The following is a 26,961-nucleotide window of genomic DNA, read 5'->3' as shown; positions in this document are numbered from 1 at the left end:
AATAAAACAAATGGAAGTAGCCAAGAAAAATTTGGGATGCCTTCAAACGACTCTAGGATGGTAGAAATTGCTATAAATTGATGCTTTGGAGAAACAGAGAGAGTTCACATTGAGTCTGGGCCTAAAAATGAGTTTGCATTCCTGGAACCTAGAGTGAGAAAGCTGGGGGGGGGGCAGGAAACATTCCAGGGAAAGCGCGATGGCATCGCCCAGTGTCAGTACTTTCAATGTGGCTGCTTCAGGGCTAGAGACACAGATCCCACACAGGGGAAAAGAACGGGGAGAGGGAGGAGGAACCACCAGAACGGTTTCAGCCTCCATGAATTTCTTCATCCATGCTGCAGTTAAGATAGGCTCACAAAAGAGAGAGAAGACACTGACATTGGGCCGTTTTGTTGGTTATCGCCAACAAAAAGTCTACCTCTTATACTTTGCTCAACAGACAAGGGCCTCAGATGTCTTCTAAACTCAAATTTAAGAACATTCACAGATTCTCAGTCACTGTCAGCAAATAGTTAACTACCATGAAAGACTGTCATCCATAAAGTATGTGATGGTTTATACCAGGGGAAAGAGGGAGAAGAAAGTAAGGGACGTGGAGTTACCTTTCTAACCTGGATTACAAGGATTTCTCTGGATGGTACATTTCCCCAGGTCGAATTCATCTTTGTATCCCTCATAGAACCTTACTGTTCAATTGCTAAAGCAATGGGAGAGTGGGTGAAGGAATGAAATGTGACTTGCCGTGCTAATCCCTTTCTGAAGGCAGTTGAGCGTGAAGGGCATGACGTCCCCCTTTGACTCACTCGGAGCGCCTCTCTTTGCCTTGCTTAGTGTTGGAGCCTGAGGAACAGCTGGGCACCTTGCAGCTCCTCATCTACCTTCTACCTCCCTGCAACTGCGACACGCTCCACCGGCTGCTGCAGTTCCTCTCCATCGTGGCCAGGCACGCCGAGGACAATGTCAGCAAAGACGGGCAAGAGGTGCGCACCCCACCGCCACCGCAGCAGATGCTCTGGTTCTTCCTTTTTCCTGTTTTAAAAGGGAGAGCTAAAAACTAATACAAATGGATGTCTATGCAAAACAGAAACAGGCTCACAGACATAGAAAACAGACGTGCGGTTACCAAACGGGAGACAGATGCGGGGAGGGATGAATTCGGGAAGTGGGATTAACGGATACAAACTACTATACATAAAGTAGATAAGCAACAAGGATATAGCGTGTAGCACAGGGAATTATACCTACTGTCTTGTAATAACCTATACTGGGATATAATCTGTAAAAATACTGAATCACTATGCTATGCACCTGAAACTAACGCAATACTGTAAATCAACTATACTTCAACTTTAAAAAAAAAAAAAAAGGAGCGCTACCAATTTGGTCAGATGTTTCACCTGGAGAAAATGAAACTTCCCTTTCCTGGCCTATGTGTCTATGTAGGAAGAGAACTAATGCAGGCTTCCCCCCTCCCCGGAGGGACCGTTCCTAAGAGCGCATTGGCCATTAACTTCCTTGTATGTTGCAAGGATGCTTCCAACTGAGGCTGTCATTTTCCATGATGATGCTTTACTCAAGACCCTGAATTTCCATTTGTGTGAAGGAGACGAATGTGAGCTACAGAGGTGCTTACAAGCATGAGGAAAATGGAGTAAAGGAGGCGGGGGGAGATGGCTGTCCTTGTAACTCACTTGATCTGCTGCTTTACCTTGAAGCCCAAACATGGTGTCACCTCTTCATTCTTCCATTTCATTCTGGAGCGCCCATGTGCCTTATGGCTAGAAGTCTAGGATCTTCCATCTTAGAGGTGCTTTCTCTCCTTCACCCCTCCCCCCAAAATAGGGACTGGCTCAGTGCGATGGAGGGTGGATCCTGCTTCAAAACCAGGTGGAGAGAGAACTGAAAAGTCAGATCTATTGACTGTTGCCATGTATCTCAATGCCACATGGTACGAACTGCTAAAGACAGGTTCTGCACAGTCCTCTGGACCCTTTTGGGACGTTCTTGTTGGACCTGGCCCCCCATCTGAGGTCCTGGGCTCTGGTTCTCTTTGGTCATACTCCTGTGCTTCAAGGTGTTTTCCAGTTTCTCCCTTGGACAATTTTAAGTGACCTGTTAGCAAGCAGCCTATTTAATCTTTGCCTTAACGAGAGACCTGTTTCCCTTCTTGAAACCATGCAGTCATACTTCTCCCTGACCTTGGATTCCCCAGGAGATCTCAGACCCTTTAATATGTGGACATGCATTGTAAATCAACAAGAAGGCGGCAAGGGCATTCCAAGCTTACTTATCCCAGAAGCTTTTATTTTAAATCCTGTTAAGCAGAACACAGCTGTGTTGTGGATTCATTTCTGTGTTTGTCAGATTTCTTTCCCAAAGGCCATGGTTATATGTATTTTTTTTCAGAAAGGCAGTTCTCCCTTTCTTATCCTCACCCTCCCTATCAGTGTGAGAATGGAACCTTCCTGAGTTATCCATTTCTCTCTATAGCAGTTATTAGTGAAACCTCTGCTGGCTTCAGGTTTCATAATATGGCACTGCCACCTTCTTTCAGCAGACACAGCTCTTCAAAGCATATACTGTAATTCTCATAATTGTTAAGTAGTTATATTACCCGTCTGGGCGTCAGCCTTGATTGACTATAGATGTAAGAGAAGCTGTAGAATCATCTGCCTAATCATTGGGTCAAGACAGAGCCCTGTCTGGGTTCCTAGGTATGTCGGTTGCCTCTCTGACGTTTCTTAAGTACTATGTGAGAAGAAAGTCGGGTCTTAGGTGATTAAGAAGGCATTGAGGAAAGCAAAATGTCCAGTTGAACTCACTCGTGTCTTTTTGAAATCATTTGCAGACATGCTTTCGGTCCACATGCTGAACAGGACTGCATTGCCTGTGGCAAAGAGGAGAAAATATTCTTGGATAGGTACCAGCTAGGTGCCATTCACGTCTCTCCTACCATGTGCCGGCCGTGCGCTTGGGCCTTTATACATATATTACAGCTAATCCTCCATGGAGCAAGAGAGAGGTCGTCATCCCTGTGTTTCCGCGGTGGAAACCGAGGGCTGGAGGGGTTATGTAACTTACCCAGCGTTCCCCAGGGAGCCTCCACTTAACGCTAGTGCAAGTCGTGCATTCGTGACCCTGGGCGAGGTGCCAGGTCCCCCACAGTCAGTGCAGATTTGCAGAGATATTAGGACAATATGCCAGCAGGTGGCAGTAAAATATCTTGAGGAAGGGCTCCTTTTTCTAATTCACACAAAAGTGTCATATTGACTAGTAGTCGGTTCGGTCCCTTGACTAGCAAAGTCCTAGCTGTGCCTCAAACCCAAACCACTCTGATTTACGGAGAACAGAAATATAGAATAGCAAGTAGGAAAAAACAACTCTGTGGGGGGTCTAGCTCACAGTTTCCCGGCCTCCATACGATTGACCCTTGGGACCAGGTAATTCTGTGCTGTGTGGGTGCCCTGTGCATTGTGGGATGCTTAACAGCATCCCTGGCCTCTACTCACTTGATGCCAGTAACAGCTCCCCCCGGCCCGTGATGCTGCCCCAGTTGTGACAGCTGAAAGTGTCTCTAAACATTGCCAGGTTTCCCCGGGAAGGAGGGGAAGCTCAAAATCACCCCTGGTTGAGAACACTTGTTAGCTTTACATGTCACTGATCATGTGTTCTTGGACAAATGTATTAATCTTCCTAAACCTGGGTTTCCTTATCTGAACTTTGGAGATAAAATTTCTTCAACTGGCACTGCACAGTCATTGAGAAAACTAGTTTATTACAAGGAGTATAAAAATATTCTGGTAACAGCAAAGTTGTACGGGAGGCAGGAGATGACAAGGGTTTCTAGACATCCTTGACCTAAACCTTGAATCGAAATGAAGGGCTAGTAACCAAAAATTAAAGCAACAGAGGAAATATGAGGAGAGCGCTGCTTCCGTGAACTGGTTAGAAGTTACAGGAAAGCAAGTAATTCACACAGCCGTCTTGGACTAGAGTTAAGGCTGCAGTGTGGGAAAGTACTGATGAGGTCTGAGGGGAAATTGGACTGTGTTCCCAGAGTACTGAATGCCTTTGTCAGGGGAAGGACTGATTCTTTTAAGCCATGAATCTTCGGAAGGATTCAACTAAGGTGATATAATCCGTGTTTTAGATTGCTTAGAGACAGGAAGAGGGTGAGTTAGGAAGGTTTTGTAGGAATAGCAATATGGAAAAACAGCAATTCACATTATAAACGTTTCCATGTAAGAATGGCCTTGGTATTTGAATTACGTAAGTTCTGAGCGCCTACTCTCTGTTCCTCTAAACCAGTGAACATTGTTCAAGAATTTTCTAACTACCATTCCCAGGAGGGGGTAAAAACACAAGGCAAATATAGAATTAGAGGACACAACGCAGAGTCACTGCAGAACTTCAGAGAAGTGATGAACGTGGAGCAGAAAAGTTAGGAATGGCTTTGTGCAGGAGATTGAATTTAAACTACATATCAAAGGGTGTGTAGGGATTGAGTAAGTGGACCACATAAGCATGGCATAGGGATGGGAATTAGCTGAAAACCCCTTCTGGTAGAAGTGAAAAGGGGAGGGAGAGGAACGGCAGAGAGGTTTTTTGCTCACGATTTTTTAAGTTGGCTTGGCATGAGCAGGTAAAGAATTGGAGTGAGACAAAAATTCAATTGTAAAATATAATCAAGAAACGAAGAATTTTTCAAGTTTCTCTCTTACCTATTTGTTAGTTTGTGCTAGATGTCTTACCTATCTGTTGGGTAGTTATTATGGGCTGCAACAGGAAGAAAACTGAATCAGAGTGTCAAGGAGCTTGGAGGCTCACCCAGGCTCTGCCAGCACCTTGCTATGTGACCTGGTTTTTGTAAAATAGAGGAAGAGGAAGGAAAACAGAGTTGGGGTAGGGGAAGGTCTGAGATTCCTCCTCTATAAAATGAATGTAGTATTTCTTTTCTAATAGGTGCTTAAACTTCAATGCATCACTAACTTAAAGATGTCTAAAAGAAAGACATTGAGAAAAATTATTGGCTGGTCAATGAGTGCCTTTGGAGGGGAAAATAGTGGTATTTTATTGACTGCTTTTGCTATCTTGTGTTTGGTTTGTTTTATTCCTTTTTTTTTAAATTTTTTTTTTAGTTTGCTGTTTGCTTTGCTCCTTAGGGGAAAAGAGAAATTCCCAAATGTAAGAAAGGTTTCATTTCCTCTAGAAAGACTATTGCAGGGACATCATTGAAACCTCTTGAGCAGTGGTTTTTCAGGGTGTCTAAGAACCCCCCAGCATGGCATGGAATATGTGGTGTGAATGTACACTTTTTTTGGAGAGAGAGTCCATAGCTGGCCTCCAGTTCTTCAAAGAGTCTATGAGGCAAAAAAAGAAGTTATGAACCACTGACACAAGGCCGGGATTACTGACCTTTGTTGAGGTGCATGCCTCTAACGAGTGGGAGTTCGGCTTTGGAACTGTAGCAGGACCCGTGCCTCCCCTCACCCTGGTGCCGGCCCGGCTTTGGAGCCAGTTTTCCCACATCGCCGCTATGCCGGCTCTGCCAGCACGAGTGAGCGGCGGGGGGCTGCCTGGAGCCCGGCTCTGGGCACCACTTCCCTCGTCTGTAAAGTAAGGACGACAGCAGCAGCGGCTTCGGAAGCATATAGTGAGAGGGAATTGAGACAGCCTGTGGAAAGCCTCTAGCCCAGTGACTCTACATGCTAAACTTTAAAAAAAAATTTTATTTTATTGAAGTATAGCTCGTTTACAATGTTGTGTTAATTTCAGTTATATATGTGTATATATACGTATATATTCTTTTTCATATTCTTTTCCATTATGGCTTATCCCAGGACATTAAATATGGTTCCCTGTGCTCTACAGTAGAACCTTGTTGTTTATCCATTCCCTGTATAATCGTTTGCATCTGCTAGTCTCAAATTCCCAATCTGTCCCTCCCCCATCTACATGCTAAACTTTTAATATCAATAAATGTGAGCTCTTCATATTCGGATCAAAAATGATCTAGGATGCTTATTTAGTAGAGATAAATGTTTTCCTGATAACGTTTGGAAACATAACACTGGCTGACAATTAAATAATGAACCAAGCCCAAGTACACATTGTGTTGTGCGCTCTTGGGCAGTCGTAGAGATAGATGATAGATAGAGAGATGATAGATAGATAGATAGATGATAGATATGCTGAAACCTGAGGGGTAAGGGTAGAAGCCGTCTGTGAGCAAGTCTCCTTTCCAGATTAAAACACAATAAAATAAAACCAAAATGAAGCAAAAAGGTGTTAACACACCACAGCAGCGTGGTCTGCAGCTGGCGTCTCTGTGCAGTTTTACAGAGGGATTGTATTGCATTCCCGGAATAGCAACAGGAGAAGGAGAGCGGAAGCGGTGTTCTGGACTGTCCTTGTACTAAACATGCTTTTCAAAGAAAACAGAATCTTCCATTTGACATGTTTTTTTAAAAAAATGAGAAAGCCCTGATATTCCTTTAAGAGGGGAAGGGGAAGCTCTCCAAATGCCTCTGAGTTCTAAAGGGATGAATTTGAAAATGGTGCATATTTGATTTTATCCTCAGCCATGAAGTTCCAGGAAGAGAAATGAAACATAACATGCAAACTTGTCAAGTTTTGTATCAGTGAAATGAAACAAAGGAAGAACGTAACTGAACAGTCGTACATTAAGGGCACTTTCTTAAAATTCCCAGTGTTTACCACATGAAATCATTTCACTTGGCAGCAAACCTGAACTCAGCCTCGCCTTCTAAAAATAACACACCCCATGTGCCATGCAGGGCTGGGTAGCCACCAGCTCAGGGCTCCACGGGGCAAGGTCGGGACTCAGGAGGCTTCGTCTCACCTGTGAGTCAGGAATTTTATGCTGTGTATCCAGCTGCCTCTTGAAGGCTGTGCAGGTCGTCCCAGGCGAAGGATCCTCACCAAGCAGCCACAGTCCCCATGCCTTTCTGGGCACTCGTAGATTTTCAACTCATTTCAACAAGAGATAAAAATTGGCCTCGGCCAGTGGTTCTCAACCAGGAGTAGTTTAGCCCCACAGGGGACATGTAACAATGACTTTCACCTGGCCCTCGCCAGCCTTTCCTGCAAGACCTTCTGCCATGCTGAGTTTCCTGGCAGGCCTTGGCGTAGCGTACATGTTTCTGTCTTTGCATATCGTGTTCTCACCACTGTGAAGGTGCCCGCTGTGCCAGCTCCTCTGCTTTTCAGCCCAGCAAACTCTACTCTCCTTCAGGGTTTTGTGCAAATATTGCCACCTCTTTGGAGTGTCCCTGGGGCCTCCAGAGTTGATAGTTTCATACTTTGTACTCAATGCTTGTAATTGATCATTTTCTTTATCCTCTAGAACGTGAACCCTTTAAAATAAGGGCTGGTTTGTGATCATTGTTGGAAAAACTTTAGAATAATCAGAATCCATGAAAAATGCCTAGCCTATGGTAGGTGCCGAGTGGATGGATTAATAGAGAGGTGATGGGTTGATGGATGAAGGATAGACAGGGGGATGGATAAGATGGTCAGTTGGATGGATGGACATCAATATTTTTGAAGAGCAGACAGGATAGAAATTTTATATAGTACCAGTTTCACAAAAGTAACAGTTATAAAATTTTACTCAGTATGCTATTGAGATGAGCACTGAGCTTTGAGCTTCAATTCAAGATATGAAGCAAAAGGAAAATGATGATGCTTTTCATGGATTCTGACAGAGATGATGTAGCCCTTGCAGAAAAAAAAAAGAGAGAAAGTCAAAAGGTTATATTGATTATTGAACCACCTGGCATTTTGAAAAGCAAAAATCACAACAGTCCTTGTGTCCTCTGCTTCTATAGGTCACTGGGAACAAAATGACATCTCTAAACTTGGCCACCATATTTGGACCCAACCTGCTGCACAAGCAGAAGTCGTCAGACAAGGAATTCTCGGTCCAGAGTTCAGCCCGGGCTGAAGAGAGCACAGCCATCATTGCCGTGGTACAGAAAATGATTGAAAATTATGAAGCCCTGTTCATGGTAAGTGGCCCTTCTTTGGCAAGACATCTCAGTCAACTGCCTGTTGATTGCCTCGTGGTGGCATAAGGAAACTCAGGCACAGCACAACTTAGGTCCACGGTGCTGGTCATTAGCTGAATTCACTGGAAGCCAGGCAGTTAATAGAGATTTACACGCCTACGATGTCACTGTAAGTTTGTGATTCCATGTTTAAACAAACATATCCAAATTATACATTTCATTTTGTTGTCCCCTAAACAATGGTCATGTTTTGGAATCATTTAATTCGTTGTATAGCAGTGTCCTTGCCCCCCAAACGGATAAAACTCTTCTTTTTGGAACTCTACGTGGCCCTCGTGAATTCATGTATTTCTAACCATCCTCAGCAGTAGCACCTCCTCCAAGGTCAATCTGGACGTTTTGTGTCCTGCACGAAGCTTTACCTGTCTTTCCTTTGTCCTTCTTGCGTCACCTTGCCGTGTCACTTCTCTGTCCCTTGAACCCTGTTACTGTTCCTATTGATGTTTACCGTCCAACATTGTGTTGAAGTCATTTTTGACTATTTCCCCTAGTAGATCATAAGCGTGTTTAAAACACAGGCTGTGCCCTTGTTATCTCCTCTCTGTATCCTCTGTACACTTTTGGAAGGCCCTCCATCTGACAGGCACTCAGTAAATACTTTTTTGATTTGTATTGAATTACCAGTTCCTGTTTTCCTTCAAAAAACTGCATTGCTTGCTCCAACTTCCCTCGGATCATTAGAACAAATGCCAACTCTCTTCTACGTCTATTCACCACTCGTATTGCATGTCAAAATTTACAGGAACTTTCTCCATGATTCTTCTCCCGTTTCTCTTTTGAATTTACAAATGCTCGCCATAAATCTTACCTATTCCACTAGAGCCTTTTGTGGCTTCTTCAACCAAGTATGGTAGTTCCCTCTTTTGAATTTCCTTAATATTTTGTCTATATTTATCAAATGCCTTGCATTAGATTTATTTCCATCCTTGTCTTATATCAGTTATTTTTTGTGCATTTGAGAGCCAGTAGTTTCGAATATTTGCCCTCTCTGTCTCACCTTTGTGATCATGACCAAGTAATTCAATATTCCATAAGCATCAATTTCAGCTTTTGTGAAATGGGAAAAAATTAAAATCTGACCCGTTTCCTGGGATGGTTCCCAGAATCATTTGATATGCAAAAGCATTCTGCAAACTGCAAAATTCTATGCAAATGTTAATTAATAATTGTATTAGTTGGGCAACACAAGTTGGCTCAGATCTTAGTACTTCAGCACAACAGACATAAGTATCTTATTCACATAAAGTTTAATCAGATGTTTAGCGGACAGCGTTCCAGGTGGCGATTTAGGGACCCCAGCTCCTTGCATATTGTGACTCCTCAATCCCCTAGGCCATTATGGGCCGAACCAAAAGGGACGTCCATCGTGCCCACTCCAATCCCATTGGCCAGAGCTCTGCCACAAGCCACACTTAACTGCAAGGGAAGCTGAGAAATGTATTCCTGCTGGACGCCCAGGAGGAAGTGAAAATGGGTTTCCACAATGAAAAGTTCACTGAGGTAGAATGGTGTCCTGCTCCTCTTTGAGTATCCGAGGCACTGCCCATGTGTTGCATGCAGTAAGCTCTCAAAAAAAAGTGGAAATTTTCATGAACTCTATATAAATTTCACCCTTCAGCCACAATCCTCGTGATTAATTACATATTTGGATGAATCAGATGTCTGAATTTTTCAACATTCTCATCAAGTTTTAAGTCGTGTGTCATCTTGCCAAGTAGTCTTGGCACACTCCATGCTCTCTAGATTCTTTTTTAAGACAAAATAATACGTCTTGTCAATCTTAATTGCATTCTCTAAATTCTGTATTCTAAGCAGAGTTCTTTACGTGAAACCAAACCATCAGGCGTTTCTTTCCACCTCAGACACTAACGCATCTCTTCCTGGCCTCCTTGAAAGTCCAGTTGCTGCCGTTTGAGCTGTGCCATTCCTCTCCTTCCAGTTCCTGCTGCCTGGATTATTAAGAACAGCAGAAGAACATCAATACTCCATCTTTTCCAATGTTTTCCACATCTGATCTTTGTTTGCCATTCCCTGTAGAGACCGACGCCGAGATTCTCTTGGGTAATAGCTTATCTGTGTTCCCCAGTTGTGATCTATACTTCTCAGCGAGGCCTTCCCTGGTCACCTTGTCTAAAATCCAGCCCCCTACCACACCACCACCATACACACACATCCTCACTTCCTATTCCCTTTCCCTGCCTCTTCTTCTTAGCAGTTACCATTACCAATAAGGGTTTTACTAATTTCTCTTGTTTGTGTTTCCCCATTAGAATGCGAGCTCCCTGACAGGGTGAATTTTTGCTCATTTCCACCTAACTTTCTTTCTTTCTTTCTTTCTTTCTTTCTTTCTTTCTTTCTTTCTTTCTTTATGGCTGTGTTGGGTCTTTGTTTCTGTGCGAGGGCTTTCTCTAGTTGTGGCGAGCGGGGGCCCCTCTTCATCGCGGTGCGTGGGCCTCTCACTATCGCGGCCTCTCTTCTTGCAGAGCACAGGCTCCAGATGCGCAGGTTCAGTAATTGTGGCTCACGGGCCCAGTTACTCCGCGGCATGTGGGATCCTCCCAGACCAGGGCTCGAACCCGTGTCCCCTGCATCGGCAGGCAGATTCTCAACCACTGCGCCACCAGGGAAGCCCCACCTAACTTTCTTTACTGCATTACCCCTATGCCTGGTACATGGTAGAAACACAAGAAATATTGGTCGAATTAATGAATGACTCAGTGGTAGCTCTGTGACGTATGATTTCCATATTACTAATCCTTACTCCTTATACTTGTGAAAAGGTTTAGGCATGGAGGAATTAAGGATACCTTTCTCAGAGTAAGTTAACCATTAACGTAAGCATTCTTGATCTCCTTAGACAGATTATGAGAATTATGTGTTGAGGAAAGGGACAAGGAAGTAGGAGGAGAGGTAGGACAAAGATCCCAAGCCTGTGTCAATAAAAAGAAAACTGGGGGCTTCCCTGGTGGCGCAGTGGTTGAGAGTCCGCCTGCCGATGTAGGGGACGCGGGTTCGCGCCCCGGTCCGGGAAGATCCCACATGCCGCGGAGCGGCTGGGCCCGTGAGCCACGGCCGCTGAGCATGCGCGTCCGGAGCCTGTGCTCCGCAACGGGAGAGGCCACAACAGTGAGAGGCCCGCGTACCGCAAAAAAAAAAAGAAAAAAAGAAAAGAAAACTGGCTCTGGAGCCAGAAAACTTTGCTATAGTCCTATCTTTACTATACATTAGCTGTGTGACCTCATCTTCTTAGATTTCCATTTCTTTAGTTATCAAAGGACTAGGTTAGAATGATGACCAAGATCCCTTCTAGTTCTAAAATCTGCATGGTTCTATGCCCTAGACCTAGCTTCATCTCTTTTTTTAATTAATCACATCACTTTGTAGATTCTTTCGGCATATTTGGCATTTCAGAATCTAATTTGTTATACCAAAGCTGGTGGCTGGTTGGCAAAGTGGGTCTGTGTGGATGGACAAAAATTCAATCATGTAGATAGCTGTTTCATTTTGTTTTGTTTTAAGAAGCTTTCAGAATTAGCACAGTAATTCCAAACAAGGAAGGATGAAGCTAGACAGGACCTGATGGTTAAAGGTGGTTAGCAATTGTGCTGTTTCACAGTCCTTGGAAGGGTTTACAAGCTCAGAGAGGGAGGCATCGCTTCCCATTGGCATCAGAAAGGGAAACTTGTTAGAAAAGGTGGCTGTGAGTTTGTCCTTGAAGGCAGAATGCATCCTAGAAGCAGCGATTCCATTGAAGAACTGATGCCACAGAGGCCTGGCAGGGACCCAAAGCTTGTTCTGAGTGTTATAATGTCCTTCATTTCCTCATGTTGGACTGCCTCTCCCAAGTGGCCAGTATCCGAGTTAATGGGAAAGGACAGAAAAGAACCTGGCTTGGTCCCATACTACAGAAAAGATAACCAGATTTAGAGGCTGACACACAGTTCGAGAGTGTGGCTAGGACAGTCTTTTTACCGGTTGTTTGCTTTTCAGGCACTGGGTTAGAAATCCTAGAGCTGGAAAAAGGTCATGATAACAGCCATCATGATCACTCTAGCAAGAGACCAAGGCAGCAGATCATAACCGCGGTTCACCAACTTGAACATGCAACAGTTGCAAGAAAAATTTGTCAGACATTCAGATTCCTGGGCTGCACTCTAGAGAATCAAACGTAGTAGCACTGAGCTGGGGCTCAGAATTGTGCACTTTCTAATGAATACCTCCAGGGCATTCTGATAGTTTCCTAACCACATCTTGGGAAACTCCCAAGATGGTGGGAAGACCGTGAGCTTTGGAATCAGCTCCCAGAATTCAAATCTCTGCTCAGCCGTGTATTTGCTACGTGATCTTGGCCCTATGCTTACCTTCCCTAAGTCTTCATTTTTTCTGTTGAAAACAAAAATGAGATGAAGCTTTACAGGATCATTTTGAGAATTAGAAATGACATCCTAAGGCACTTAGGACAGGAACTGACATATACTAGGGGCTCCAAAAAGAGAGAGAGAGAGAGAGAGAGAGAGAGATCACTGCTATTATTGTAAGAAATTGATCAGGTGCCTGCCCTATCAAAGCACCTCCCGGTGTCACCTTCGCAGTAAAACCTACCCTCACCACGCTGTGTAACACTGCGACCTACTCCCACACATATATACTCCTAGCCTTTGTTCTTCTCTTTCTTTTAGCTCTAGCGCTTAATCACCTTCAGCTCACTGTATATTTATTTATTATGCTTGTTGAAACCTAATAGAATGCAAACTTTATGAAGGCAGGGATTTTTGTTTGTTTTATTCACTGATAGCAACAGCACCCGGAAAGTACTTGGCAGGAAATGGGTGCTCGGTAAGTATTTGTTACAAAAACACACTGCGATAATGCATTGCTAGAGAAAAATGCATTTTTGTTGTTTGTTTGTTTGTTTTGGGTTTGCTGCCCATACTCCTTAGATTCCCCCAAACTGTAAATCAGACCGTCCATTTCTGATATCAACAACTATCTAAAAATTGGAAAACATAAAGTGATGCTCTCTCTGGGAACACTGGAAATAAAAGAGAAGAATCATGCATACGTAGAAATGGTCAGTGTTATCACCATGAGGCAGAAAGCGTTCACCGACTCAATCATGAACACATTAATTGTTGTGAAAGTTGTGGCTTCTGTAATTGATGTTGGAAATGCCAGAGAAGATGCATCGTGGCTCTCAGAATTACTAAGAGCTTCAGAGCGGAGTGGAGAAAACAGTCAGCTCGGTCTCAGGGCTGATACTACTAGGCCTTCTTTTTTGGAGAGAGGGAAAGAGGAGAAGGCACTGCCCTTGTGGGCTGATGGAAAGTGCCTGCTGTGGAGGCGTGGGAACGCCAGCGCGTTCCCACCCTGCTGATTGGTCAGCCTGAGCTGGGGATCAGCACAGCGCACGTGGGAAATTTCGAATGAGAAGTACTGGGAGCAAGGGTCAGAGGCTGTGATGAGGGCTCCAAGCTCAGAAGCCAGGCTTTGCTCTGTGTTCTCTTCTTTCCCGGCACAAATTACATTTTCTTAAAACTTCTCTCACGTGCCAAGTCAAAAGGAGTCAAGCAGTAATCCAGGGCATCGAACAAGAGACCACCCCCATCCAGATAATTATATACGATTTCCATTTCCCTTTTTATATAACCACTGCTTTTAAAATAACCACTGTCTGTGTGCCAGGGGTCCGGCTAGTCATCATGTCCATCATCAGCTCATTCGCAACTGCACCACCATTGCACCAGGAGCAAGCCAGGGTCGTTCGCCTAAGTGATGCGGCAACTGAGTGAATTATTTCTACGGTGTGATGCCTCCCCTCACAAAAGATGAGGTGCTTTAATGTGACGTCTCAGATATGGAATTCATTTGGCTGGGGGTGGGCGGGGGAGAGTATTTTAACCAGTTTGAAAATGGCGCGGAAAGGGGACCTTCAACAGCATTAATCCCTCTGGACTGATCATAACACCGACCCGCTTGATGTCCAGGCCAGCAGATGGCTGTGAGAGCCTGCTCACCTTGTCCCTGTCTGTAGTGACAGAATGCTTGCACTGTAGGTGACACACGCAGGTGGAGAGGGGCAGCAGCTCTTCACCTTCCTCGAGTCATCCCCCATCACAGCTCCACGAGTCCTGGGCTCTTCGACTATATTTGTTCAATAATGCGCCCCGACTGCCAAAAACGCTGCCTCGCATGTGTCAGGCACGTGAGAAAAATTTCTTGAACTTAACGCATTCTGGCCCTTTAAATGCACTGAGACCTCCTTATATAATATTAAGCCACCCTCCACCCCAGAGCTACACAAAAGTTCTAGGCTGGGCCTGCGCATGTGTGAGCTTTTGCTCCCATAAATAGCCAGTGATTTCTCTCGGTGTGTTTGTTAGCTCAAAAAAAATATCATCATGACTTCCAATGACATTTACTTCTGCTGGGGACTGTTAGAGTTTTAAATGCAAAGCATTCTTCTTGGTTCAGTGCCAAGTGGTGGACTGGTGTGAAACACCTACCCAAGTACAGTACAGTAGGATCGGGTCCTGGGAAGTGCTCTTTCAGATGCCCTTAGTGGTTTGTTATGGTGACTTAGTAAAGGGAGAAAAGTCAAACCATTTTTCACTCTCTCTGGTTTATGGAATAAAATACATCATAGCAGTTATACCCTAGGCAATCATTCAAGGTTTCATTTTTAATTTGGTAGGGTGGATTTTAATTGTGACAGTTTTATTCCTTCATGTGTGCAGTGTTTACATTTTTTCTCTGAAGCAGGACGGTCCAAAGTTCTTTTGAGTTTTGAGATAGCATTATCCTTTGAAGGAATATATGAAAATCGAAGGAGTTGAGTCTCCAGATAAAAACAACCATAAATGGTACCGTTAGAAATTATCTAAAGTTACTAAATAGTTGACTAAAACACAGTAGATTTTTTTTAACATCTTTATTGGAGTATAATTGCTTTACAATGTTCTGTTAGTTTCTGCTGTATAACAAAGTGAATCAGCTATACATATACATATATTCCCATTTCTCCTCCCTCTTGTGTCTCCCTCCCACCCTCCCTATCCCACCCCTCTAGGTGGACACAAAGCACCGAGCTGATCTCCCTGTGCCATGAAACGCAGTAGAGATTTTGATTAGAAACAATAAATTGTAAGGGAAGAAACCCTTTGGGATGGGTTTGGTTCCTTCATTTAAATGTCCAGAATTGGTTGATTAAAAAAAGTAATGTGTTTTTCACAATCCTACGCCTTAGTTTTCATTTCACTATATACAAAATTCCAGCAGAAAAAAATCTTGATTATTGAGTCGTACTTTTCATTTTTAGAGTTTTTCTGTTAATGGAAACAGTAGTTTAAGAACTTGTTAGAAAAATTCTGGTGCGCCTCAGTTGGGGAAGGAAATTTATCTTCCAACTCTAGAAATGAGTAGCAAGGAAATTTTGCTGGAGCCTGACATTGGTACTACTTATAAGTAGAGAGAAGCATCTAGACAAAGGCAACATAACCAGTGTACACCATGAAGACCAATAATTCTGGGTTATTTTTTATTATTATTTGTAGCCATTCCAGCAACATTTATTCAGCATCCATTGCGTAGAAGGCAGCACCCTACCCTGTGTTCTGGAAGCGTATAAAGTTGAGTGAGTGAGTGAGTGGGCGAAAGGGCGTGGATATGCAGGTAGGAGTTTCAACTGCAAGGTGGAGAACAATCAACTATAGGTGGTGGCAAACATCAGGATTTATTATCTCACATAATAAGAAGTCTGGGGGCACGATTTTAGCGGCTCACTCGCACTTATGCTCTCTCTGGTCCGCCATCTTTAGCTGCAAGAGACCACAGTCATTTCCAGCACCTCTTGCAGCCATTATCACGTCCAGTCCCAAAGAGAGATGTTTTCTCTCCTGCATCTCTTGTCAATATGGAGGAGAACCTTTTCCAGAAGCTTCTATAAGACCCCCCCCCCTTAGGGTACCTTGGCCAGGATTGGCTCATATGATCTTGGCCTAGCTGTGAAGGAGGCCAGCTGACAGAGAACTGCAACCTTAGGACCCTCTCTCAGTTCCAGGTGGTCAAGTCAGATAATCCCTGCCTTCTGATGATGTGACCAGCCCAAAGACTTGAGGTCTGGCACAGGAGAAAAAGCCAAAATGGAGAAGCTACACAGAGTCTGGCTTCAAGACCATTGCAGTTGAGGGGCCAAGAGGTCGTACACTGTAACTCTAGAAATCAAGGGGTGGTCAAGAACGGAGACATATCGAGAGGAAATCCCATAACTTAGTTACCCACCAGAAGTGTTAGGCAAAAGAGAAGAATGATGTTTCTTTGCAAGCACACAGGATAAAAGGTGGAAATCAATGGCTGTTAGTCAAGAAAGAAATCTCAGAACAAACATTGACCATCTCCAAGTTATCTGCTTTTATTGTTTTAAGTGTTTAACTTATTATTTTGTCTATTTCCAATAAAATCTGTAATTCTAAAGTCCTTTGCAACTAGTCAGGTACTTTCAAATTTGTTAGCCCTTTTGATCCCCATAACATCTCCATAAAGGCAAAGGGGACAGATAGGATATGCCCGGATTTTCAGATTCAGGAATAGAATCCTAAAGAAGCTGGTCGACGTGTCCAAGTTTATATTAATTATAAGCAGCAGAGCCAAAACGCGACCTCGGGAACTATCGATTCTTGGTCAGATATTCTTTCGACAGCATCCTAGTTACTGAAAAGGAATGCGTATGTCAGTGGCCTGCGTGGGTATTTCTTCTTACTTACTGTAAGCTGGTGTTTCTATTCGGCTCATTCCCCTGACTTTAGTTTCTCTATTAAGTATCTAAATTAATAGAAAATGAATGCTCATCCAATTGAACTGAGCCAGTAGTTTGAAATTTTTATTAAATAATAGGAAATGAAATGTGCAAACGTGGACAGAGATGACAGGAATTATTGGGAAGACAGCACTGGATGCTGTAGTATGAATATTAAAAGTCAGTTCCAGGCATCGTTTCAAATTCTCTACCTTCATTTTCCCACTGGTTCCAATTTTCGGAACCATTCCTTTATTAAAAAACAAAAACAAATGTGGTTTTCTCATATGAATTTTGGAAGCTGCCTTCAATCAAAGTGGGCTATAAATAAGCTAATTAAAGTAATGGATTACGTACACTGCAGTCAGTCTTGCATAATGCATAGGAAAATATTATCTACTCTTCCTGCAACACATGGGTCCACATTTTTAAGCTCTATTTTTTCACTTATTTGTAAATAGTGTCTCCAAGCCAAAACGGTGTCGTGAGTCTTTCGAAAAGAAACTGTAGATAGGTTTATAGCACTGACCCTTTCTATTTGCATTTGTTACCAAGTAAAGGTCACATACGCTCCAGAAAATAAGCCTCAGGAATTATAATTGGTTGGGAATAAAGCCTGGCTGAATGAGTAAAAACTCTGCATTGCAGAAATGATGCTGTTTCTGCAAAACTTCATGGCAAGTTATTTTCCAATAATGATCCTTCCTCTAACCTATTCTAATAATGTATCTGAGTTGATAAGTTAGCATTAGACACACCATATACTCTCAGAGAACTAATATTGTGACGTGTGCACCGCTCTGAAGGCCGTGCAGTCCAGTTGTTTATTCTTAGTGGGGATGGATTGGTGCTTGGAGCAAAACTTTGTATTACATGTCTAAGCACAGGAAATTTTAAACCAACTGGACAAAAATAGAAATAGTCTTCCTAATTTGCTCATGGAAGATTCTTTTTAAAAAATTCAGTATATACATTTTGGGCCTATATTATTTTTTGCTTTGGTGTTCATTTTGTTTTTAATGAGTTCTCTCTCTCTCTTCTCATTTGCACCCTTTGAATATTACTTTTGGAAAAACTGATGTAATCAAGTGTATCTGTTGGGTCATGTTGTTTGTCAAAATTAGCAGTCTTTTTATTTATTTAATGTATTCAATATAGTAAGAGAACAATCTCTCAGCCTGGACCTAAAAGTCCTGCCCCTTCTCTTCTCCTTCCATTCTCATTCCCAGGCCGTTGCATTTGGTCACAGAGCTTTAAATACCATCTATATGTGTCCCCCAAATCTCTATGTTCAGCCCAGGACTCCCCTTTAACCCCAGATCTTTATTTCCAATCACGTACTAGATCTTTCCTCCATTTGGATGTCTCACAGGCCTCTCAGTCTTACACCAAAGCCACAGCCCTAATCTTGACCCCCAGCCTTGACCCTCCTCGCCCTGCAGCTTCTCTACATCAGTTACCAGCAACCCCATCCTTCCCGGTGCCTAGGCCCCAAACGTTGAAGTCATTCTCTCTTCTTCTTCCTCTCCCACTCCCTCTCCCTCTTCCTTCTCTCTCTCCATCCAGTCGATTAGCTAATGCTATCGTCTACTGTCTCCAGGATCCGGATATTTCTCATCCGCTCACCATGCTGGCTCGGCCCCCCATCATCTCTCTTCTGGATGTATCGACAGCCCCATCTGCACTCCTGGCTTCACCCCTTGCTTCCCTACAGTCTCCTAGCAACTCAGCAGCCAGAGTGATGACAAGTCATGTTAGTCCTCTGCTCAAAACTTCCGGTGGCTCCCCACCCGCTTAGACTGACAGCAGAAGTCATTATCATGCAGTAAGACTGCACGACATCTGGCCTTGGTTACCTGACCTATACTTCCTACCGCTTCCCTTCTTCCTCTCACTCTGTTCCAACCTCACTGGCCTCCAAACTGCTCCTGATTCAACATCTTGCTAATTCTTTCTTCCTTCTGCTCGGAATGAGTTTCTCCAATTCCTTCATCTGCTAAATTGTCAGTTTCTCTGACAGTCCTATTTAAATTGCACCCCCGGCCCAGGATTCATCACTGCCCTTCTTTGCTTTCCCTTTCTCCATGGGATCCATGCTATGTTTTCTGTTCACTTGTTTCATGCCAGTCTCCCCATATTCACTGTCAGCTTCAAGGAGACATGGATTCCCGTCTGCTGGGTTTGCCGCTGGATCCCAGCATCCCGTGCCTGGCGCTCAGTAAGCACTCACCAAATATTTATGTAACGAATTAAAGGAATGAGGTGGGGAAAGGTCAGAGTGAGAAGCACAGCGCTACTGAGGTCGCGGGTGTGTGAGGATGACTGCTAGGGGAGAAGATGAGAAATACAGATGGAGGCAAGTAAGCGGCTTTGATCAAAAGGGGTTTGGATCAAGTGTCTTGATCAGAGCATTCTGACAACCACATAGAGGAGAAATGTGATGTACAACTTGAAGGAAATAGTACACAAGTTAGCAAGCTGTTGTATCAAAGCCTCATCAAGGATATATCTTTCTTTTCAACTAAAAGCTCAAACCAGCTTAAGGAATTTGGGGGCTCACACAGCTGAACAATCTAGAGCAGATGTGGCTTCAGGTGCAGCTTTACCTAGGACTCAAGTGATGTCACGAGAGCCCTTTACTTTCTCTCCATTGCTTGGAATGGTTTCTTCAGTCTCGGCACAAGCCTCAGGCCCTGTATCCTGTCCCTCTGAAGCCTCTGGGAAATTCTCACAGCTTTTCATTGCTTCTAATGCAGTCACATGCTCATCGCTCAGGCAACCACGGTAGTCTGGGAGTGGAATGATCATTGACTTAGGCTAGGTCACACCTCACCCTCCAGCTGGAGGTTGGAGAGCAGTTAGTTCTCCAGAGGGAACTTGGGCTATGACTGTTATAAGAAGAGGGAAATGAAGGCTGGTAATGGCCAACAGATGACCACTCCAAACGGGTAATGAACACTCAAACCTGGATCATTGCAGTTGGAATGGGAAAGAGAGGTAAGAAGTAACAGGCATCACGGAGATGAAATCAAGTAGATCTCCCAGCTCCGAACAGGGAGGGAAAAGGACACAGAGAAGCTTGAATCCAACCCAGATTTTGAGCTTGTGTGACTAGGGTTTGGCAATGTCATTAATGACGATTCAGAATGAAGTAGGAAGAACAGATTTATGAAAGGAGGAAAGCATTTTGTTGCTTCTTCATCCCCGTTTTTGTTAATAAAATTGCATCCAGCTTCTTAGAGCTCAGGAAGAATTGAGTTCTGCAAGAGGCAGAAGGCCATTCTTCCACCAACACTCGTCCTCAGAAGACGTGTCCCCACAGTATTTAAGGGTCTTGTCTCCGAGCCCACATGTGAGAGAATCAGACTGAACGTGTATTTTCCCTCAACAGTTGGAATTTCCTGTGGTTGAGCTACCAGCATCTACAGAGTAGAAAGCCACTGGAGCCGAGTTCAATCTTTTCTCCCAGAAAAAACTTCTACGTGAGTGATTTAGGATTGTAAGGTCATCTTCTAATGCACTGAGGATTAGGCTTAGAGAAACACACGAAGCTCATCTGTAACAGTCTAGTGAATGCCTCATCAAATTATGAAGCGAGAAACTTTTTTTTTTTTTTTTTTTGCGCGGGCCTCTCACTGCTGTGGCCTCTCCCGTTGAGGAGCACAGGCTCCGGACGCGCAGGCTCAGCGGCCATGGCTCACGGGCCCAGCCGCTCCGCGGCATGTGGGATCTTCCCGGACCGGGGCACGAACCCGCGTCCCCTGCATCGGCAGGCAGACTCTCAACCACTGCGCCACCAGGGAAGCCCAGCAAGAAACTTTTAATTGTTGATAGACCAGGAGGCAAGAAAGGAGTGAAGGCCGGCACTGAATGACAAAGGGGCACGTGCAAACGTAGTAGTCAACATTTTTTTTGGAGTGTTTTCTATTTGCCAGGTGCTTTTCTAAGTTCTCAACATGTAGTAAGTCCTTTACTCACCACATCAGCCCTTTGTGGTGAGTACTCTTCTTATCTCTAGTTTACAGTTGAGGGCACTGAGACGTGGAAAGGTCATATACCTTGCCAGAATTCCCACACCCAGCAAGTGGAACTGGGACTCAAATACAAGCAGTCTCCGGCTCCAGGGCCCGTCCTCGATAAACGGATCCTATGTTCCAGAACTGCCCAAGACAGTCCTAACTTATGCCTGTTGTCTTGGCATAGTTCTAAATACGAACTCCAGAAAGTGTCCCCATTTGGCCAGTAAATTACAAACACCGTTCCTCTTAACCGCAATATTTTGCTTATTGAAAGCCGAGAAAATCGAGTCTGAGCAACAGAGGTACCCAAATGGTTAGGCTGTGTCTCCGGTCGCAAGTGGCGTGACAGTTCACCCCACTTGAATTGAATTGACTATTGAATATGACTATTTGGTAATCATCCAGTTTGTCCTAAGAATGAAACTGGCTGTATGGGTTGGTGTAGGTTTGGTTTTAACCAAGAGATCTCTCTGTTTTCTTACAACTTTTAAGGCACCCTTTTATATGCTGTTGTCAAGTTGCCAGTGACCGTAGTTTGCCTCCTTCTGGAGTGGTTTTATTTATGCCTCAGCATTTGGCCCCTGCAGGTTCCCCCGGATCTCCAGAATGAAGTACTGATGAGCCTGTTAGAGACCGATCCCGATGTTGTGGACTATTTACTCAGAAGAAAGGCCTCCCAATCTTCGTGAGTATGCCAGTTTTTCCATCTTCTAAAGCCGCCTTGGGGATTTCTATTTTCATTTCCAAAGAATTAGAAAAGTTTACATAACTCCATGCAGGGTGACTTGAGTGGAATTTTGGTGACTTCCTGGCAAATCTGATCGATCCACCTAAACAGAAAATGCTTGTCTTACCAATGCACTTATCAAACTAGAAACTGCTTTATGGGATTTTTCTGTTTCAGTTTTCTTTTTCTAGCCCCTTGCGGTCCTTTTGACTGTGTTTACTGGAAAAAAAAAAAAAAAAACCTACTAAATCACACTGGCAGGAAGCTCAGGAACTGACAGCGATGTGCATCAGTGATTCCACTTCTAGAATCCTAAAAACTCTGCTTAGGGGCCCCTAAGGCTGCGCCTGGATGCGTCTTACGTGTGTAACTTACCAACGGGACAGATGCATTAGCAAACCACAAGACAGGCCTCAGCCGAGGCCTCGGTACCCATGAAATTAGAGATGCTCACCCTCCTAACTCTCCTGCTCTTTCTAGCTAGCATCCTTTTGAGAAAAACGCAATGCATGCCGGTATACACAAGCACCCATGTTTGCAGTGAGGGAAATACAAGCCTTGCTGTAGGCTACGGTTAGCCACCATTTTTCCCCCAAAGGAGAAGCACTGAATTTTCCCCTTAGTCAGATTTTATGATTTATGTTAACCATTTGCTCTAGAGGCAGAGTGTATGGGGGTGAACTTTAACAAAGCTAGTTACGGGGATAATATTGCGGCATGAACCAGGAGTGATGTTGCCACCATGACACCAAACCTTAAATTTGTGACAGGAAACATTGTTTCCTTCGTGAAAGTATCATCTTATGCTGTGCTTGTTAATCTACTGAATTTCAACAATTCTAAGACGCATTTTCCCCCATGTTTTATCAGCTCTGAAATTGAGGTTAATCTTATAATCAGCGACATGTCTTAAATTAATTCATAGCATTTTTCCCCTCTGAGTCATACATAAAATACTGTCATGGTATGTCTTATTCAATGGTATCTCAGAAACGTGGACACGTGTTAAATTGTTCTTTTGTATTGATGTCGAACGTGATGTACTAATTATCATTTAAAACTATTTCAGGTATGTAAAAATTACATTCTTTAGAGAAATTTGGTGGAAAGGAATTGCACATTGTTTTGCTCCATGTCCTGTAGAACAGGGAAGAATTTTTAAGGGGATTGTCCTTTCAAGAGCAGTTTTAAAAATCCATTTCTGTGCCAATCATTATCAAGATAAGTTCTGCTTCAAGTAAGGCGTTCTGCCAGGATTCAAACCCTAAGAGCCACGAGGGAATAAAAATGTATTCAGACTGTATACACGGGCTGGTATTTCATGGTCTTGCGTTTCATATCAGAGAATTGGGCTCGCTTAAAATGTTCCTAGATTCCTATCATCAAGGTGGAGATTCTAATTTAAACAAACAAAGGGCTTTTTTTCATAGGAGATCTTGTGTCACCGGACTTTAAAGGAACTCACTTATTTCCCTCCCCCGTGCAAGAAAACAGACATGGCAGCCTTTCTCTTTGTGAATCCCTCGTTAAGCTGCCTTTAAAACACTTCTCTGTGGGAAAGGTAGAAAACACACACCTAAAAAAGCCACTGATTTTTGACTTATCGAATTTCTGCTTTTATGTGACATTTTAAAATATATGAATATTATACTTTGAAGAATAGATGTTAGAAGTTATTTTGATGTGGTTTTCAATACGCTCTTTGCATGTAAATGCCAAGAAGTGAGCCTTTCTTTCTCTACTCTTAGGAAAAGGAGGAAGCGTACATGTTAAGCCCATCCCAAACTGTACAATGGTGCGGCGTCTTCTGTTCCCTGTCCCTATAGGAGTAAGAATTGTAAGGCCTAGGCAAGCTGACCCTACACCACGATCTTAGGTGAGTGTCAGGGCTTCCAGAAAAGGAAGGTAAGCTCACAGGAGCACTGGAGATGTCACAGACTAGCAGTACCGAACAGAAAACATTTGGAGGAGACTTTGGCAGTGAGGAGAAGCGAGTGTTTGGTTGTTTTCCTCTAGGTACGGGTCAGGTAGCAGCCCAGAAGGTCGATGATGCTACCATGAAGTGAAAATCCATACATTAGTAAATAAATATTTATTTTTAACGGCCTCTTGAGGCTTGAAACGTCCTAACCCTCGCGCTGTAGGTAGTCTCTTCGTGCTTCAAAGGTGTGCTTCTCAAACGTCGCTATGCATCCAGGTGACCAGGAGATCTTGATAAAATGTTCTTTCTGAATCAGTAGGTCTAGGGGAGGGAGTCTGAGAAACTGCATTTCTAACAAGCCCCCCCAGATGATGCTGTGATGCTGCTGGGCCATGATCCACACTTTGAGTAGCAAAAGCTTAAAATCTCAAGGCATATTCTTTTCTTCTCTCACTATTTATTTTATTGAAGTATAGTTGATTTACAATGTTTTGTTAATTTCTGCTGCACAGCAGTGCCTCATTTATACATACAGGTGTACATTCATTTTTGATATTCTTTTCCATGATGGTTTATCACAGGATACTGAATATAGTTCCCTGTGCTCTGCAGTAGGACCTTGTTGTTTATCCCTTCTCTGTATAAATGCGTACATCTTTAAGGACTTGCAGACTTGTCGAAGGAGGCCTACAAGGGTGAAGATGATACGTGCTGAGCCCCGGGTTCTCAGCCTTGCCTCCCGTTCGAATCACTTGGGGAGCTTGAAGAACAGCTCCGCCTGGGCACCCCCCCCCCCAGAGATTTGGATTCATTTATTCCGGGGTGCAGTCTGGACACTGGGATTTTTTTTTTTTTTTTTTTTTTTTTTTTTGTGGTATGTGGGCCTCTCACTGTTGTGGCCTCTCCCTTTGCGGAGCACAGGCTCCGGACGCACAGGCCCAGCAGCCATGGCTCATCGGCCCAGCCGCTCCACGGCATGTGGGATCTTCCCGGACCGGGGCACGAACCTGTGTCCCCTGCATCGGCAGGCGGACCCTCAACCACTGCGCCACCAGGGAAGCCCTGGACACTGGGATTTTTAAAAGCTCCCCTGTGTTTCTCACAAGCAGCCAGGCTAAGAACTGACAGCTGAGCGCTGCCCCATTAGCTACTACGTATTTACTGTCATCCGGGGACTTGAGGTAGGTGATTTGTTACATGCCAAAGGGGTCTTTGTGTTGACAAAGAAGGGAACCAGCGCTCCAGACCATAGATCCACGTGGAGTTTCGATATCTTCTGAGAAGAGCACGGATTTGCAGGGAACTTTGTAGGCTGGAGAGGTTGTCAATAGGCCTGGATGTTTGGGGAGCTTGAATCAGGGCCTGGTCATAAAAGTAAATATGTCAGCTGGCTGGGGACACGATAAAGAGGCCAGCACAGAGGGCAGAAGCCCTTAAATAGCAGCGGTGCTTAAATCAAGAAGCAGCGGCAAAGAATTACAGTGATGATAGATCATGGTAACGACAGAATACAGTGGTGACAAATTATAGTACCCCCAATGCCAGACAGTGCCGGCCACACTGACATGTCAATTATCCATCAATAGCACACCCTTCTGTGATACAACGTGCCGGTTATGAGCTTCGGATTCAGAGCCACATTGCCTGAGTCCAAATTCCAGTTCCACTGCGATTAGCTGTGCGGTCTTGGGTAAAGAAATTCATCTCTCTCTGTCTCAGTTTCCTCATCTGTAAACTAGAGATAAAAAGTCACACTAACTTTATGGAGTTGTTCTGCTATTAGAATAGAATCTGGTTTTTAGATAAATGCTTAGTACTTGTTAGTGATCATTGTCACATTGCTTAGAATTCCACCATTCTGTTCATTTACAACTACTTACCAAAAACTCGGCTGTCACTAGGTTCTACCTTGCTGTCCATGAGGTAGCAACCTATGAAGGCAATATGGCGCGAGAGAACCCATCCACGTTAAGTTGTGGCACTGTCTTGAAAGGCAAAGCTCACCTGATATGATTGGCATCAGGATGATGGCGTAGTTCTGGAACAGACAGAGGGGTGAGGGTGAAAGGCACGGAAGTTGGGAACATGACCTGCTCGCACCAGGCCAGGTAGATTTCTGAAGGGACTGGAAGCGATTGCGTTTGCAGGTCATGAGGTCGAGAATCTGGACAAGCTGTGGCGCAATGGGAATGGACAGAATTCTCGTTCCGAAGACCTTATTTAGTGAAAACTCAGCCACGAGGGCTATAAAAGGTAAGAATGGAAAGGATTTGCAGGAAGACCACAGAGTGGGAAGCAACAGTAGCTTCTAAAATGAACATCATAAGTGCAGTGATATGCACGAGCTGCCTCATTTTTCTCTTCCAACCCTTTGATTTTTTTTCCTGAAGCTTCTGTTCTTTGCCGTCAGTTCACATACCTAAATAAGGTTTTAGATTCCTGTGCCCCACGTGGGAACTGCACAAGATTTTATCTGGAGTGGACAAGTAAGTTTTCAAAAGAGTGTCAAACCAAGAACGAGAACATATTCATCAAAATTTCTGTTTTGAAAGATGAAACATTTAGTGATATTTGGGAATTTAATGTTTTGATTTGAGTCTTTTCCCTTCTTTATGTGCGACGACAGAATTGGGGGAGTGAGAGTAGGATTCAGTATTTTTTTCTTGTGCTTGTCTACTTACATTTTTGGCTTCAACTAAAATGGAATGCCAAGAGGAGATTAGAAGAGATTTATCTCACTAACAATGAAAGACTTCCAGTTTTTTAATTGCTTGTCTGGTATATTTATTAGAATTATGTGCTCTTTTCTTCAAAGATACTTAAAATAGACCCTCCCCCTTGATTTAGGGTTGTAAGGTAATAGGGGATGAGAATGGAGTCAAAGAGGACAAAGTATGTTAAAACGCAGGCATTTGCAACAGAACAGAAGTACATTATCCTGGCAGGGCAGGGACTAGGGTGAGGGGAGTGAGGTGCAGATTTTAAGGGTGTGTTAAAACGGTCATCAAAATGAACAATATTGAAGTGTAGTATTTTTTAAAAATCAAAGTGAACACCAAAAATCTCTGATGAGCAACATATCAAAAAATTTTAGAAGACCTGGGCGAATTCTAACGTCCAGGATGCTGGCTTTATGTCCTGGTGGGAGTTTGGATCCAGGTCAGCGTCTCTTTGGAGCAGGGTGCATTTGTCCCTAGGATTCTGCATCAGGGATGCTTTGCAGAACTGAGCACGATGAATGTGAAAATCGTCCATAAGTCCAGAGCTACTGTGGCAGTGGATTCCTTTCCTGCTACCGTTTAATAGTGTCCGAGATGGTTATGTGCTTTGAGTTCCAGCAGACTGAGGTTTACCCGTTCATGGCTAAGCCAAGCATGAAGCCGATGCAAGTTCGAAATCCCCAAAGGTGT

At 43.8% G+C, this 26,961-nt stretch overlaps 1 protein-coding gene across 3 annotated transcripts in view; it reads left to right on the top strand.

The window, feature by feature from the left end:
* The window catches only part of ARHGAP6 (Rho GTPase activating protein 6), a gene marked incomplete at its 5' end in the record, with an annotated part of 486,010 nt that overhangs the window by 447,638 nt on the left and 11,411 nt on the right, over positions 1-26,961 (top strand). For all 3 annotated transcript variants that reach the window (XM_082681871.1, XM_082681872.1, XM_082681873.1), the window contains 3 exons: positions 835-983; positions 7,854-8,033; positions 21,491-21,588. In XM_082681871.1, coding sequence (XP_082537997.1) covers positions 835-983; positions 7,854-8,033; positions 21,491-21,588 — 427 coding nt within the window. The remainder of the gene's footprint in view (positions 1-834; positions 984-7,853; positions 8,034-21,490; positions 21,589-26,961) is intronic.

This window comes from Grampus griseus (assembly GCF_964374135.1).
Source record: "Grampus griseus genome assembly, chromosome: X".
In the NCBI taxonomy this organism is placed as follows: domain Eukaryota; kingdom Metazoa; phylum Chordata; class Mammalia; order Artiodactyla; family Delphinidae; genus Grampus; species Grampus griseus.
The sequence above is the reverse complement of the archived record's forward strand: the minus strand, read 5'-3'. Positions and strand labels throughout refer to the sequence as shown.